Here is an 18,140-nt window from a genome sequence, read left to right as displayed (position 1 = left end):
GCAATAACTAACATCAAACACAAATTTGTATAATATCCTGAGTTTGCATTTGACTGTTTTTATTGATTTTGAGGAACACTGAATGTGTTTTAGTGCAGGTGAGATGAGTAAATACATGTAGTTATTTAGTCTAGAACTACAGTAAGATCATGTAGATATTTAGTCTAGAACTACAGTAAGATCATGTAGATATTTAGTCTAGAACTACAGTAAGATCATGTAGATATTTAGTCTAGAACTACAGTAAGATCATGTAGATATTTAGTCTAGAACTACAGTAAGATCATGTAGATATTTAGTCTAGAACTACAGTAAGATCATGTTGATATTTAGTCTAGAACTACAGTAAGATCATGTAGATATTTAGTCTAGAACTACAGTAAGATCATGTAGATATTTAGTCTAGAACTACAGTAAGATCATGTTGATATTTAGTCTAGAACTACAGTAAGATCATGTTGATATTTAGTCTAGAACTACAGTAAGATCATGTTGATATTTAGTCTAGAACTACAGTAAGATCATGTTGATATTTAGTCTAGATCTACAGTAAGATCATGTAGATATTTAGTCTAGAACTACAGTAAGATCATGTTGATATTTAGTCTAGAACTACAGTAAGATCATGTAGATATTTAGTCTAGAACTACAGTAACTAGATCTACAGTAAGATCATGTAGATATTTAGTCTAGAACTACAGTAAGATCATGTTGATATTTAGTCTAGATCTACAGTAAGATCATGTAGATATTTAGTCTAGAACTACAGTAAGATCATGTAGATATTTAGTCTAGAACTACAGTAAGATCATGTAGATATTTAGTCTAGAACTACAGTAAGATCATGTTGATATTTAGTCTAGAACTACAGTAAGATCATGTTGATATTTAGTCTAGATCTACAGTAAGATCATGTTGATATTTAGTCTAGAACTACAGTAAGATCATGTTGATATTTAGTCTAGAACTACAGTAAGATCATGTTGATATTTAGTCTAGAACTACAGTAAGATCATGTTGATATTTAGTCTAGATCTACAGTAAGATCATGTAGATATTTAGTCTAGAACTACAGTAAGATCATGTTGATATTTAGTCTAGAACTACAGTAAGATCATGTAGATATTTAGTCTAGAACTACAGTAAGATCATGTAGATATTTAGTCTAGAACTACAGTAAGATCATGTTGATATTTAGTCTAGAACTACAGTAAGATCATGTTGATAGTCTAGAACTACAGTAAGATCATGTTGATATTTAGTCTAGAACTACAGTAAGATCATGTTGATATTTAGTCTAGAACTACAGTAAGATCATGTTGATATTTAGTCTAGATCTACAGTAAGATCATGTAGATATTTAGTCTAGAACTACAGTAAGATCATGTTGATATTTAGTCTAGAACTACAGTAAGATCATGTAGATATTTAGTCTAGAACTACAGTAAGATCATGTAGATATTTAGTCTAGAACTACAGTAAGATCATGTTGATATTTAGTCTAGAACTACAGTAAGATCATGTTGATATTTAGTCTAGAACTACAGTAAGATCATGTTGATATTTAGTCTAGATCTACAGTAAGATCATGTTGATATTTAGTCTAGATCTACAGTAAGATCATGTAGATATTTAGTCTAGAACTACAGTAAGATCATGTTGATATTTAGTCTAGATCTACAGTAAGATCATGTAGATATTTAGTCTAGAACTACAGTAAGATCATGTAGATATTTAGTCTAGAACTACAGTAAGATCATGTAGATATTTAGTCTAGAACTACAGTAAGATCATGTAGATATTTAGTCTAGAACTACAGTAAGATCATGTTGATATTTAGTCTAGAACTACAGTAAGATCATGTTGATATTTAGTCTAGATCTACAGTAAGATCATGTTGATATTTAGTCTAGAACTACAGTAAGATCATGTAGATATTTAGTCTAGAACTACAGTAAGATCATGATGATATTTAGTCTAGAACTACAGTAAGATCATGTAGATATTTAGTCTAGATCTACAGTAAGATCATGTTGATATTTAGTCTAGAACTACAGTAAGATCATGTTGATATTTAGTCTAGAACTACAGTAAGATCATGATGATATTTAGTCTAGAACTACAGTAAGATCATGATGATATTTAGTCTAGATCTACAGTAAGATCATGTTGATATTTAGTCTAGAACTACAGTAAGATCATGTAGATATTTAGTCTAGATCTACAGTAAGATCATGATGATATTTAGTCTAGATCTACAGTAAGATCATGATGATATTTAGTCTGGAACTACAGTAAGATCACCAGAGCTGTCACTCAATACATCAGAAACACAGGAACTGTTGTTACTTATCTGAAAAAGTAACTTATTTTTCCTTCTAAATTAAGTAGTAGTGTGTTACTTTACAAGTTACTTAAAAAAAGTAATCTGATTGCTTAACGCGCGTTACTTGTAATGTCTTACCCCCAACACGATACCAAAAATCTGGTAGTCGGTACCGATACTATTAAAAGTACACGATACTCGATACCAAGTCCATACCATGGAAAAAAACAGCAATAATAAACATGAACTCTTTTATTTAACATTAAAGAAGCACAACATTAGTGGCACTTGGCCTTCAAATAATAAACACACATGCATGCACTCGCGGCTCACGTACACACCTTCAGACTAAAACTGAAAATAGATCAAAATAAAATTAACACTAGTCACAAGAGTCAGTGTGGCACCTTGAAGAGGTCATAGAGCTCCGACAGATCTTCCTGCGACAGAGACACATCCGGTGTGACCAACCGCAGCTGCAAACACACACACACACACACACACACACACACACACACACACACACTTAACCTCAGGACACAGAGGTGTGCAGAAGCGTTTCAGAGCAGCTGAAGGAGTCTCACTGCGTTGTCTTTGGTGGTGTCCTCGTGCGCCTGCAGCACATGAACGCGGTGACGGCATCGCAGCATCTCCACGTGCTTCACCGTCACTCCGCCGAATTTCTGACAGCAAACAGAAGAACAGATGATCAGCACAACACCAGATGAGCTAGAGCATCTCAGACTGGACACACATTAAGAGTTCATCAGGACCTGACATACTTCAGTCAATCAAACTGCACAAAAGCAGTCATCAGTAACACAGGTATATCTGTAGCAATAGCCAACAATACATTGTATGGGTCAACATTATACAAAATCATTAGGATATTAAGTAAAGATCATGTTCCATGAAGATATTTAGTAAATTTCCTACCATAAATATATCAAAACTTAATTTTTGATTAGTAATATGCATTGCTAAGAACTTCATTTGAACAACTTTAAAGGAGATTTTCTCAATATTTAGATTTTTTTGCTCCCTCAGATTCCAGATTTTCAATAGTTGTATCTCAGCCAAATACTGTCCGATCATAACAATGATGTAGAAATCTCAATTTCAAAAATATCAACAAAAATTGACTGGTTTTGTGCTCCAGGGTCACATATTACTTTATTTCCTTTCATGTATTTATTAAGCACCGACAAACACGACAGCAGTTGAGCATAGTGCTGTACAAATACAATAAAAACCAGGAGAAAGAATAACAAACAAAATCAAAAAATAATCTAATATTAGCACTGTAAAATGATAAATCGCGATTAATCGCATCCAAAATAAAAGTTTTTGTTTGCATAATAATTGCGTGTACTGTGTATGTATATATAAATACACATACAGTATATGTTTAGAAAATATTTACATGTATTTATACTATGTATATATTATGTCTTCATAATTTATATTATAAATAACTATAATGTATTAATCTTTTTTATATTAAAAAAAACACACTGATATACACACACACTTGTTTTCTTTTTATTTATTATTTAAAACACTTGCTATGTGTACTGCATTAGGCTAACCGAGACTTGTCACAGCACTCACAGATTATTGTTCTTTTGTTTTGATTGCTTCTGTTGTTCTCATTTGTAAATCACTTTTGACTAAATGTGGTGATATGTATTTCTTTGTAACTTCGTCCTTTGCTGCCTATTTTGACCAGGGCTCCCTGGTAGAGGAGATATTGACTCTCAGCAGGACCTTCCTGGTTAAATAAATAAATGTGCAGTACAGATGTGAAGTGCGCACCTCGTACGCTTCAGTGATGAGCGTGGTGATGTTCAGATGATGAGAAGCTCCTGCATCTTCAGGACAAACGTCTGACTCCTCCTCATGTCTGACCTGCTCCAGGAAACTAACACCACACACATCAAATCATGAACCTGCTTCAGAACTCACTGAGCATCTCAGACAGATCACTCACAGACACCAGCGCTGAAGACTCATATCAAGCCACATCACAAATAAGTGATTCATAAATTAGTGTTCATAAAAGAATTCTCGTTTAAACATCACTATAATAAACAGAGAACAAGCTGATAAGTTTGATTCATATGAATCAGTTCAAAGGGTTTCAGTGAATCGATTCAAAACTCTGAATGCATCCTCGCTCAGAAACGATCACTGAAGTATATCTCGGTGTTATTCATATTAAAGTGTTTCTGTAAATAACTGCAGGTAAATATTACGGTTTATGGGTTGTTATACTGCTGCATATAAATGAATATGATTAAATATGAAATATTAATGATTAATGAAATGTTTAAATATGAAATATTGGTGCATACAAGTAAAAATGGTTAAATATGAAATATTGGTGCATGTGAAATATTTAATGATTAATGACATTATTACAAATTAAATATTGATACATATTAATGAAAATAATTAGATATGAAATAATTAATGAAATAAAAAAATATTAATGTGTTCATTTATTTAAACTAGATTTTACAGTATTTTACGTTTTACATGCAACATTTAGAATCTCCCTGACTATAATTTATTCAGTTACTCGTGGACCCTTCTGACTGGTTGTGTGGTCCCGGCTGGAGTGGATCACCTGGTCAGGATCATGAGCGCGTGTCCGTCGTCGCTGCAGGTGGTCAGCTCGGCCGTGTTAGCGTCCAGCACAGCGAGTGCAATCTGGAAGACAGCTCTGATGCCGTGGTAGAAGAAGCAGTCGAGGACACACAGAGCGCTGCGGAAGGGCAGCACACTCAGGAACAGCGTCAGGAACCACGTGAGCGACGCCGACGCCAGCGGAGAGAGGTCAGGAACACACTCGGACAGCTCCGGCAGACGCTCGCGGATCAGCTCCTCGAACACCGACTGATCCACCTGAGCTCCTGACAGACAGGAAGTGACATCAGCAGCGTTACACGAGCACTAACCCAAACACACGCTTCAGGAAGAGCTGAGGGAAGAAAACAAATCTATGAATCACGCATAGTTTCTGTACATTACATTTCAGGATTCCAGAAGTTTAAACAGCTGAATAACATTTTCTGTTTTTTTAAATGTGTCTATATAGTTTTTATTATTTTTTTATCAATAATGAAATAGAAAATGCTGCATTGGAAACGATATGAAATAAAATTATTAAATATTTTAATATTTTATTTTCAGTTAATGTTCATTTCAGCATTTACTAATGCATTATTAAAACCACATGTTGTGTTTGTTAACATTAGTTAATGCACTGAACTAACATGAATAAACAATGACGGTCTTTTCATTAACTAACATTAACAAAGATTAATATATAGTGTAATAAATGCATTGTTCATTGTTTGTTCATGTTAGGTAATACAGTAACTAATGTTAACACATGATACCTTATTGTAAAGTGTTACCAATTTATTTTACTCTTTTTTTTTTTTTGTAAATGGTTTTAGTTTTAGTTACCTCTAATAACCCTGTTTCTGAAATGTGAACTAGACCAGTTTTTTGCGGTTCTCTGAATCAGTGGCATTCACAAATCATTTACTACCTCACACTGTAAAAACAGCAAAGAGCAAAGCAGAGTGATCTGGAGGAGAAGGGAATGGTGTTGGTGTCGAGTGATAGTGAAGCACGCACCGATGACCCTGCGGTTGAAGTAGTCGGGCAGCATCCGCTCACACACAGTGACCAGCAGCCAGAACGCTTCCTCCTCTTTAGTGTACAAGAGCATCACAGACGCCAGGATGTTCATGGACTGCAGAAAACACACACGTCAGCGCTCACAAAATCACCACACTTCCTTCATCTGATCAGTGTCCGCTAGAGCTGTGCAATTAACTCTTTCCGATTCTCACTAAAATTTCATGGCCCCTAGAATATTTTGTTGTATGAATATCTGAACATGCAATACATAAAAATAAAGATCTGTTTTATTCTAGCTTCACACACTGTTTTCTTAATCAACACTTGAATTTAGGTAGGTTTCATAAAAAAAAAAAAAAAAGCAACATTTTGAACAAAATTACAATTTTATCAAATACTACATCTGGATCATATTCAGTAATATTATCAAAGTAGATGGCGTCCATCAGTATCCCAAAGCTTGCCTTGAACACTTTCTGGATTGACATCTCACTCCATAACATTAGCCAGTTTTCATTTATATGCGGTTAGTGTTGATGATCGCATTATTTTTCATATGCATATGCTAACATATGAGAGTGCTGGTTTCTGCGTCTTCCTGGTCTGTGTTTTTGATCGAGTGACTCTAGACTCATTCAGGAGATGCATAATAGCGCCCCCTAGCGTATAACAGTGATACAATAATCAAGATAAAACGATTATTGCGCCTCATTGTATGATTTATACGATTTATTTCAGAATTGCGTGATATAAACTTATAGAACATATCAGCCCCCCCCCCCTCAAAACTAGACTTTAACTCGCAATTGTGAGTTTATATCACGCAATTCTGAGAAAAAAGTCAGAATTGTGAGATAAAAAAGATTTTGCTTAAAACGAGCAAAAATATGGGGCAAGAAAAATAATCTGGTTTAGCCTTTGAATTAAGATTATTTTTCTTACTCCATTGACAGATATTTGCTTGTTTTAAGCAAAATTTAACTAAAATTTGATTTTTTTTTTCAGAAAACAAGACATATCATCTTAAGTCATTTTACAAGTAAATGCATCCTGATTCAAGAATGTTTAGATATTTATACTAGAAAACAAGACAGAAATACTAAGTAAGAAAAGTCATTTTTTGCAGTGTGATTCCAAATATTGACCCAAATAACGGTGATTATGCCCTAGTGTCTGGGTGATTCTCCAGCACCTGGCAGTAGCCGATGGCGGGGTTTCTGAAGGCGTAGGCGGTCAGCACGCGGCGCAGCGCTGAGATTCCCGTCTCGTTCTGGAAGGCTGGATGCTCCGGCAGCGAGCGGTGCAGATCTCGCTCAATCTCCTCTGTGGCGATGCTGGTTTCTCCTCTGCATTTCTCCAGCAGATCCGTGTAGTAGCTGGGATGAGCTGCCAGCGAGGAACAGGCGTCTGAGAGACGAGATACAGAGATGATACACACAAACACACGCTTCAGAAGCCTGTTCCCGCCAATGAATAAACAAATGAAAGGAAATTGCGACTTTTTCTCTCAGAATTGCGTGATACAAACTCATAATTCGGACTTTTTTGACACACTATTTTCCTATTTGATACTGTAAAGCTGCTTATAAAGGTGGCTTGACTTTTATTCTCAGAATGGCGAGATATAAACTCAAAATTATGAGTTATAAAGGCAGAATTGCAAAATACAAACTCGCAATTGACTTTGTCTGAGAATTGTGACTTTTTATTTTTATTTTCTTTATAAGATGCAATTGCGAGTCAGAATTGTGAGATATACACTTGCAATGCTGAGAACAGTCTTTTTTTCTCTCAAAATTGGACTTTATAAACTCTCAATTGCGTCTTATAAAGAAAAAGAAAATAAAAATAAAAAAAGTCACAATTTCAAGATATAACCTTGCAATTCCGAGAAAAAAGTCAGAATTGTGAGAAAAAGTCGCAATGACCTTTTTTATTTATTTATTGGCAGAAACAGACTTCTATAGAATGATGTGACAAAGTCAAATTAAAAGAAAGAGAGATGGTGGTTGTAATTCTCTAAGGAACGTTTCCCTGAGCTCTAAATGAGTTTATCTAGAATGACTAAAGTCTTCTCTGAATGACACACAGAATATTCCTCACATTAAACATAGAAACAAACATATGAGGATCCATAAGTCACTAATCACAATGTGCCTTGATGTTTTTGTTTTGACTCGCCTTGTATATGTGCTGATTGACATTAATAAAGATCAGACAATAACTCCATGGTCATAGGAATAAAAATCTACTTTAATACAAATAAGGTGAAAATGGTTGTAAGAAATATTTACCAAACATTAAATTTTGGATCATGGGTTCACACAGCATGCAGAGGGATATTAATAACCACCAGATTTACATGAAGTTACTGTATCTTTTCTCTTTAGTTTTTCTAATTATTTGAGAAAATTAATAAACTACTGGCCAAGAAATTGGAATAATTAATATTTTTAATGCTTTTGTAGTTCAGGCTCTGTAGGAGCCATTATATTCACCTTTAGCTATTATTTATTTGAGCCACTTGGGGGAGTATTGCACTGGGTGGCACGTCACTGGGAGTTGGGTATATTTACAGGTGTGGCAATTAGTCAGGGAAAGGTGTGGATGGTGGGGAACACACGGTTCTTACCGTAGCCGTGAGCACCCATTCCACCGACAGCACAACAGCATTTTATTAATTAGCACTGGGTGAAGTACCATTTTATGTAAAATACCTTTTTTCTACTTTTAACGGGAACATCACCCAAAGAGAGCTAATGCCTGGACTTAGGATCTTTCTGCTACGCGTTGAGAACACCATGCCATCCATGCCGAGGCTTATAGGATAGCCTTCAGTCTCTTCTACTCACCAAGACTGCATTTATCTACTAAAAATACCATAAAAACAGTGAAATATTATTAGAATGTAAAACAGCTGTTTCTATGTGAATATGTGTTAAAGTGTAATGTATTTCTGTGATCTGCAGCTGTATTTTCAGCATCATTACTCCAGTCTTCAGTGTCACATGATCTTCAGAAATCATAATAATATACTGATTTACTGCTCAACAAACATTTCTGATTATTATCAATGCTGAACACAGTTGTGCTGCACGATATTTTTGTGGAAACTCATACATTTTATTTTTCAGGATTCACAGATGAACAGAAAGTTCAGAGGAACAGCATTTATTAGAAATAGAAATCTTTTGTAACATTATAAACGTCTTTACTGACACTTGATAAATTTAATTAATGCATCCTTTATAAATAAAAGTATTCATTTCTTTTTCTTTTTTTTTTACCTTACTTACTCCAAACTGTGTTCAACATTGATAATAATCAGAAATGTTTGTTGAGCAGTAAATCAGTATATTATTATGATTTCTGAAGATCATGTGACACTGAAGACTGGAGTAATGATGCTGAAAATACAGCTGCAGATCACAGAAATACATTACAGTTTAACACATATTCACATAGAAAACAGCTGTTTTAAACTGTAATAATATTTAACAATTTTTTTGTTAAATTTAAGGTAAAATAATTATTCTAAACTTTTTATCGGTGGTGCAAATCACTTCAAAATTAGTTACATAATTGTGCAGCATGTGATAAAGCTCTTGTGAGCACAGACTGTGTATGAGGAGCAGATGATCCACATAAATAACCAAATGAGCATCTCTACACAAAGCAGCAGAAGGGGAAGTGAGTGTCTGCTCAGAGGCTTGAGCTGGACTTATATAGAATGACTAAAAACATCATGGAAGTGACTTTCTTTTGTTTTGTGTCACCCTGTCAACTTCTCTCTTTCTTCGTTTCCATCTCTCACCGGAGAAGTTGAGCCACAGCTGTCCGCGCAGAGACTCGGGGATCCCCAGCGCCACCAGCTTACGGATTTTATCCGTGCGGAACATGTGAACGCCACGACCGAACTCAGTGAAGTGATCCTCCCACAAACGCTCTCGAACCTGCTCCGTGTTCTGATGGAGACAAAAACATGTTCAGCCCACAATACGACAAAAAGAAGAATTGCATGCAAAACTGCATTTAGCATCAAGCCTATTTTTAGAAGACTTAAAGGGACAGTTCACCAAAAAAATTAAAATTCTGTCATCATTCACTCTCCCTCAAGTTGGCCCAAACCTGCATGAGTTTCTTTCTTCTGTTGAGCACAAAAAAAGAGAGTTTGAAGAATGTTGGGAGCTAAACCGTTGACTTTGACTTCCATAATACAGAAAGAAATATTATGGAAGTCAATGGGGACCAGAAGCTGTTTGGTTACTAACATATTTGGAGCAACACGAGGCTGAGGAAATTATGACAAAATGGGGGAAATATCCCTTTAAGATTTTTTGGATGTGATTAGTTTTATGACAATTAAACACAATTTATCTCCAAAATCTCATTACTATAATGCATTCATTTTTTAAAGTTCAGTTTTATTCATTTATTTATTGGTTTATTTGAATACGGCCAGTACACACACACAAAACATGATTCCAGCCATAAGCTGAACAATATGCATTGAACATGGAGAGTATAACATCAGCTAATTACGTAATTCGAATTAATAAAAGATATACAAAGTCAACAGAATTTGCTGTCTTTGGATCATTTTAAAGCCGTCATTCGGCAAATGGAAATCGACTCGATATGTAACTGTTTTTAAGTGTCTCTAGCTTGTTTGTGTTGTAACATTCTGTGATGAAATTGATGTATTGCTGCCTATTTTGGCCAGGACACTCCTGCGAAAGAGATTTAATCTCAGAGAGTCCCTTCTGGTTAAATAAAGGTTAAATAAAAAATAAAATGCATCATTTTGATTGTGATGAATTCTTTGTTTTTGGAGCAAAATAAGACAAACATCTTCATTCTGTTCAGGAAAGTGATGTAGCTCTGTTCCAGGGTTATCATAGATAATTAAAACTACAACGAAAGTTCAAATTAAAACCACAAAAAAAAATCATTACTTGAAATAAACATTAACTGATTTTTATTTATTTATTTTTTTGTGCTGTCAAATGATTAATCGCATCCAAAATAAGAGTTTTTGTGTACATACTATGTGTGTGTGTACTGTGTATATTATTATTATTATATATATATATATATATATATATATATATATATATATATATATATATATATATATATATATATATATATATATATATATATATATATATATATATATATATATATATATATATATATATATATATATATATATATATATACACACACACACACACGCATGTACATATTTAAGAAAAATATGTTATGTTTATATATTAAATATATTTATATATAATATAATAATATAAATGTATATACATGCAAATATTTTCCAAATATAAACTGAATGTGTGTATTTATATATACAGAAATAAACAGTACGCATAAATATATTATGTAAACAAAACTTTTATTTTGGATGCTATTAATCGTTTGACAGCACTAGTTTTTTAATTTTATTTTTTTTCAGCTGGTTGCAAATGCAACATTTCTCATTTTACTTTAGTTTAGCTTTACACTCCAAACTAAACTAAAACTGAAATAAAAATTAATTAAAAAACTATTAAAAACTAAAAAAAAAGAAAAAACTAAAATTGAAATGAAAACTGAAAATATAAAAAGAAAAATATTGCTAAAAATGATAATAGTATCTGAAAGTGATCATGGTCACTCACACTGGTCTTGTTCTGAGCGTCTGATTGGCTGGGGTGGAATGTGGGCATGAGGTCCGTGTGGACCGTGTGACGCAGAGCTTTATCAGAGATGATGGCGCTGCTGTCCTCTTCGTCTGATTGGACGGTGTCGTAACAGAAGGTGTAGTATGGTGTGGTGGAGATCTAGAAAACATGCGCTGCATTATAAGAGCTGCTTCACACTGAACATGCTTTGCATTAAAAAGAAAAACTATTCTTTTGATGATATTCAATGTTAATTTTTATATATATTTGGTAAATGTACATGTTCAGCATCATGTACAGTGATTAATATGAGATCAAGCCTTCCATGAATTATTACTAGTGACCTATTCTAATATGTACAAAGCTTAGAAGAACGAGCAGTGTTTAAATATCAGTGAGATCTGTCAGCTGCCCTCGCTGAGACAGAGAGTTTCAGGACTCATACTGTGGATTTCTTGCGCTGGTCGTGTCCGCGGATCAGGTTCTGTTTCCAGTGCAGATCGCGCAGCCGGTGTCTGATGTTCTCCACCAGCTCGTCCCGATGGAGCAGCTCGATCAGCTGGAACGCTCGCTTACAGCGGACGCTGATGATGACGGGGTTAGGAAGAGTGCTGGTGCTCTCCGCCTTCTCAATGGAGAGGATCTGCACACACACACACACACACACACACACTTTAATGAGGGTTTCATTAATACATCATCTCTCCTCATGGAGGAAATCATGTGTTAGCTGAGTTTGGTTTGTCAAGATTTCCTCCATTTCCGTCCCATGATGGAGTTTGGGTTCATTGCTACTGTTGTTTCTGGTTTGATTTGATTAAAAAGACCTTATTGATAAATTTATGGTGTGTTTTGTCCTTATTGATACATTTATTATACATTTTGATTTTATAGCACCGTTACTGAGCAGCTGATGATGAGTCTGTACCTCTGCGAGGGGTATGATGAGAGTACACTGGCCCTCCTCACGGCTGCTGAAGCACAGATACCCGTCTGTGGTGTAGACCGTACCCGGCGTGTGGCAGCGGGCGTGAGGAGTCCAAACCGAGCATGACATCACTTCCTGCAGACGCTCGGCCCGTGGCAAGCCAAACAGAGAGAGCACATGCTGCCTGAGAGCCTGTTCCTCCAACACCCTGTGAGAGACACAAACACACACCAGGGTTCGTACAGAAACTGCAAAATGAAATTCCAGGACTTTCAAGGACTTTAAGCACTCATTTTTTGGTTTTCGAGGACTAAAATCAGAGATCACAATATTGTTATTTTCTTTCAAATTCTAATAAATAAATGAATAAAACAAAATGGTACAAATAACATGCAGCACATGCAAAGCATGCAATGCCTGTGGCAACTTTATACTACATAATATGAAATAACCAACTGAAGTACATTAAGTATTATACACTGAACAAAATTAAACGCAACACTTTTGTTTTTGCCCCCATTTTTCCTGAGCTGAACTCAAAGATCTAAGACTTTTTCTATGTACACAAACGGCGGTTTTCGGACCCCCCAATACAGTAAAACTGCACATTTTAGAGTGGTCTTTTATTGTAGCCAGCCTAAGGCACACCTGTGCAATAATCATGCTGTCTAATCAGCATCTTGATATGCCACACCTTTGAGGTGGATGGATTATCTCGGCAAAGGAGAAGTGCTCACTAACACAGATTTAGACAGATTTGTGAACAATATTTGAGAGAAATAGGCCTTTTGTGTACACAGAAAAAGTCTTAGATCTTTGAGTTCAGCTCATGAAAAATGGGGGCAAAATCAAAGGTGTTGCGTTTAGAATTTTGTTCAGTGTAAGTTTATAATAATAATAATTTGTTGAATTTATATAGCGCTTTCAAGGCGCTCAAAGCGCTTTACATACAAGGGGGCAATCTCCTCAACCACCACCAATGTGCAGCATCCACCAGGATTTATAACAAATACCTGTAGAGGGCGCCAGCGGCCTGGCGATGTTTCACTTTACAGCGTGATTCAACAACGTTTAAATCCATATAATTGTAATATTTGGTCACATGCAAACTCAGAGCGAGGGTTTGAACTTTTATTTTGAATCGCGATGTACAACAAATCGCATATAGAAATATGTCGATGTATTCTCCTGTGCTGGCATGGGTTTCTAAAGGGGAAGAATTTATACACGTTCCCAAATGAAACCCAAACAAACAGCACATGCAATATAAGACTGAACAATATAATGCAGGCACCATCAAAGATTTTACACAAACTCAACTTTATACTGATATCGCGAGACCACTTTTAACCTCAAGGAGTAATATCGCGTGTGTGAAGTGGCTTTAGACGCGCTGCGTCGTTAATTTAGCGAGAAAAGATTGTTTTTGTCTAAAAAAAAAAAATTAACACCAATTTCATACACTGCCTTTTAAACTTTCAAGTACCTTTTTATAAATATGGCTGTTTTCAAGGCCTTAAATTTCAAAAAATCAAATTCAAGTACTTCAAGGACCTTGTACGAACCCTGACACACAAACATGTTCATGCACCAGACCACATGATAATGCTAAAAACTTCTGCAGATCTGACCATTAGCATCAGTAGCACTGCTGTTTATTTGCAGATCGGAAATAGGTGAAAGATTCTGAACATCAAAGCAGCAGAGAGCAAACCCACTGCTCTATAAATACACATGCAAATGCAGTTTTCACACCCATCACACAGCCTACAGCACCAGCATGAGTTTACATGCAAACACAAGCCACACACTCATGACTGCTGCGCTTACAGCCACTAACAGCTCTAATGCAGCTGCTGCTATAAAGCTGTCGTAATTTGATTCACAAACATCATCTCTATATACTGCAGACGGTTGTTCTCTGTTCTGCTTTACTTGCTTTCACTGTCTTTCTCGTACATGAACTTCCCCTTTAGGGAAGGAAGTATATAAGAAGCAAATCCCTGCTGATGATTGACTGGACAGAAAGCAAGAGATATTCAATGAGGCCAATAAAACAGATGATTCATAAATTATATCTTACTTTATTACAAGAGATGTCATGCACAGGGTTCCCACTCTTCCATGAACACCATATTCAAGGACTTTAAGCACCATTTATTTTATATCAAGCACCTATCAAATTCACACCGCAGCATATGTAGTGTCATGAAAGACCTTACAGTACTTAACATTTCACTTTGAATGCGTAGGTTTCATAAATTTAGACCAGTTTGAGCAGTCATGTTCAAAGGAATTTAATGAAATCCATTGAAGTCAGTACTGGTAATATTCAAATACAATTTCTAAAATATTGATAAAATATGCATCAAACTTCTTTTACAAGATTTAAATTTGAAAGAATTTCTAAGTTTTTAAATTAATAAAAAGTGGTCAAGTGTTGTAATAACACAGTAAAACCTGTTAACATTAAAAAGAGATGCTACTCATTATTAAAAAAAAACTCAAGTCAAAATTATTTTGTAAATCCTTTTATTGTAATGCAGGTGCACAAACATACAACTGCTCAAAATATTTTAAACCTTGTACATGTGCAAATCTGCAAAAAATAAATAAATATATATAAAGAAAATAAATTAAAAATAGGGCTTTCTATTTGCTTTTAAACTGTAAACATTTTTCACTAAGCTGCATTAGCAATTATGCATCACTTTACACAGAGTGTGCGTGATCGCGAAATCGAAAGTGAACGTGAACAGCAAGAGCTCATTCAAATGCAATTTCAATACCCGGCATATAGCGGCTCCCTGATGTGGAGAATTATATACAATATTAGAATGTTAGCGGGACACATACATTGTGGGAGTGGGCAGTAACGGTCAGAAATTCAGCGGGAGTGGGCTTAAGAAAACTTTAAAAAAGGGCTCTAGGCTGTGCATCAACACACACGCTAAGTTTTTTTCGTGCTACAGCCCCCGACCCCCCCAAATCATTAGTGTGGTTTCGTTCTGTCTTTGACAGCACATATAGGACAGTTTTTGAAATAGCACCATAAACAAAATTTATTTCAAATTTATTTTCAAATTCAAGCACTTTCAAGGACCTATGTTTGTTTTCAAGTCCTTTGAAGAAGTGTGGGAACCCTGCACACAGATGTCATGCAGATACAGATCTGATGTAGACGTGACACAGATGCAGATTTGATTGCAGATGTAGATGTGTTTGTGGATATACATGTGATTTAGATATGATTGCTCATGTAGATGTGATTGCAATACATACAGTGGGGAAAAAATGATTTGATCCCCTGCTGATTTTGTACGCTTGTAGATGTCAGAATGTGATTACACATGTATATGTGAAGCAGATGTAATGTAGATGTGACGACAGAGGTGAATGTGATTGCAGATGTGATGAAGATAGATGTGATACAGAGGTGAATGCAGATATAGATGTGATTAAACGTAGATGTGAGGCAGATGTAGTTGTTATTGCAGATGTGGATATGAAGCAGACGTTCACCTCTTGGTGATGTTGATGGACTCCAGCAGCGACTGGTCGAGCGTGAGTCCACCGCTGTCCAGCAGCCTGCGGAGGGCGATATCAGCCAGCTGACACATGACCCTCATCACCTCGTCCACGTTCAGAAACATGGAGAAATCCCTCTGTTTCCGTCTGGTGTGAACACGGATCACGTCCGTCAGCAAACCCACCGACACACGTTCCAGCCGCGTCACTTCAGCCCACGGGACTAACAGCTTCACTGAGCGCAAAAACACCACGCATGAGTTACACACGCGCCACAAAGATGCCAGGGGTCAAATCAGAGCATTTCATTCATTATGTCTAGAGATGCACCGGAATGAAAATTCTTGGCCGAAACCGAACTGGGTGGAAGGCCAAAGTCCCAATACCAAACACGGTTTTTCATGTTTTCCCCAATTTTTTTCATCATTGCATAGATTAAATAACCAAAATGTGCTTTTTCCTGTTTTGTCTTGCTTTTCAAAGAAAAAAATTTATTACAAAACAACAATTTAAAAATATTTACTTAACACTGAACATTTTTAACATTCTAGCAGACAGTGCATCAACAAAGCACAATTTAACTTAAAATTAATAAGTTAGTAAAATAGTATTTTTTGGCCATTTTTGAGACCCCCTTCTTGAATCCGGCGTGTATTTTTACTGTACAAATAAATGCAGCCGAGCAGAAGAGACTTCTTTAATTTAAAACATTAGAAAATATTCCAGATCCCAATTTGAACACTATGTGTGAATGTTATAATAAATGTATTAATAGAGCTGTTGTAATTATTATTATCATTATTATTGTCTTTCTTTATTTTATTTTACAGAACAACAGTACAAAACTCAGTGCTTCTTTTGGTTGACAACAGCAGATTTACAGTATGAATGAGTCTCATTATGAATTTGGGAAGATGTTTGTGGCATGCATCACACTGTCACATGCCTTGTAAAAATTCATAAAATGTGACTGAGCAGCTGATTAGTATCACTGTTTCAGTGCAGATTTTACTCTTTTGGACTCTGAACCCTGGCTAACGAGCGTGTCATTGCTGTCTGTATACATGCAATTCGTGCTTGTATTAGAAAACATAACATTCTGCAGTTTATTTAATTGTTTAAGGCCATTTCTCGATTTCAGTCATCATACAGTAACCAGCCTTCCTCTTCTCATCAGAGACATGAGATGCAGTGCTAAACAGTCTCTCGCTGTCGGTGCTTGTAATGATTTTTACGTCTTTCTCGGACACTTTTAAATGCTTCCACACTGCTCACATGTTTGCTGCATTAGTGCACGCCTCTATTTGATCACGTCATAGTTTGGTACAATTTATCCGGTCTTTTCTCTTGTTTTCAAACAAGCTTTTTTGCTATTTTCGGCCAAACATTCGGTGCATCCCTAATGATTTGATTTCTCACCCTCTTTGCCCAGTAGGAAGGAGTAGAAGGCGATGTGGTTGGTGGTGAGGTACAGTGAGCCCTGGCGTGGTACTCGACCCTTCCAGCAGCAGCAGGAGTAATGCGTCACCAGTTTCTCTCGCTGAGGGAGGCCGAAGCGCTGCTCGAACCGCGCCAGATCTTCCCGGAAGCGTGCCGGATCATCCTCCCGAGCAGCCTGGCCGCCCAAAACCTCCTCCGCAATTAAACCCTACATCAAAAATACAGAGAGATTTAGAGTCCGAACTGAATGTCATGTTTGTGTGAGTCTTTAGGGAGGCTGTACCTTCACTTTGCCCTGTACAAAACTGGCAGCGTCTTCTTTATTCTCAAACACGGCCATGTACGGCAGCAGGTTCTGATCCAGCCATTTCCAGTGTTTCTGCACCTCCTCTATCGTGGCTCCTGTAGCACACACAGATAATAACTTCATTCAATTCTTAATGTTTTATGCCTTTATTTGATTGCCAGCATTTTGATAATGAACTTATAAAATTATTAAAAAATTAAAGCTGACAACACATCATTTCTGAAAAAAGAAACATTTCATAGGGCCCTATTATCATTAAAAAAAACAAAAAACCTATGA

General features: G+C 35.9%; 1 protein-coding gene across 1 annotated transcript in view; it reads right to left on the bottom strand.

Annotated features, from left to right (window-relative positions):
* Positions 1-18,140, bottom strand: part of LOC306876142 (TBC1 domain family member 8-like) — a 32,708-nt gene that overhangs the window by 6,638 nt on the left and 7,930 nt on the right. The window contains exons 3-15 of the mRNA XM_079427110.1: positions 17,838-17,956; positions 17,534-17,762; positions 16,109-16,349; positions 12,587-12,794; positions 12,104-12,301; positions 11,656-11,817; positions 9,795-9,945; positions 7,173-7,387; positions 5,975-6,092; positions 4,956-5,241; positions 4,142-4,247; positions 2,911-3,009; positions 2,734-2,802 (exon numbers count right to left, since the gene is read on the bottom strand). Coding sequence (XP_079283236.1) covers positions 2,734-2,802; positions 2,911-3,009; positions 4,142-4,247; positions 4,956-5,241; positions 5,975-6,092; positions 7,173-7,387; positions 9,795-9,945; positions 11,656-11,817; positions 12,104-12,301; positions 12,587-12,794; positions 16,109-16,349; positions 17,534-17,762; positions 17,838-17,956 — 2,201 coding nt within the window. The remainder of the gene's footprint in view (positions 1-2,733; positions 2,803-2,910; positions 3,010-4,141; positions 4,248-4,955; positions 5,242-5,974; positions 6,093-7,172; positions 7,388-9,794; positions 9,946-11,655; positions 11,818-12,103; positions 12,302-12,586; positions 12,795-16,108; positions 16,350-17,533; positions 17,763-17,837; positions 17,957-18,140) is intronic.

The sequence above is a fragment of the Barbus barbus genome, assembly GCF_936440315.1.
Source record: "Barbus barbus genome assembly, chromosome: 10".
In the NCBI taxonomy this organism is placed as follows: domain Eukaryota; kingdom Metazoa; phylum Chordata; class Actinopteri; order Cypriniformes; family Cyprinidae; genus Barbus; species Barbus barbus.
The sequence above is the reverse complement of the archived record's forward strand: the minus strand, read 5'-3'. Positions and strand labels throughout refer to the sequence as shown.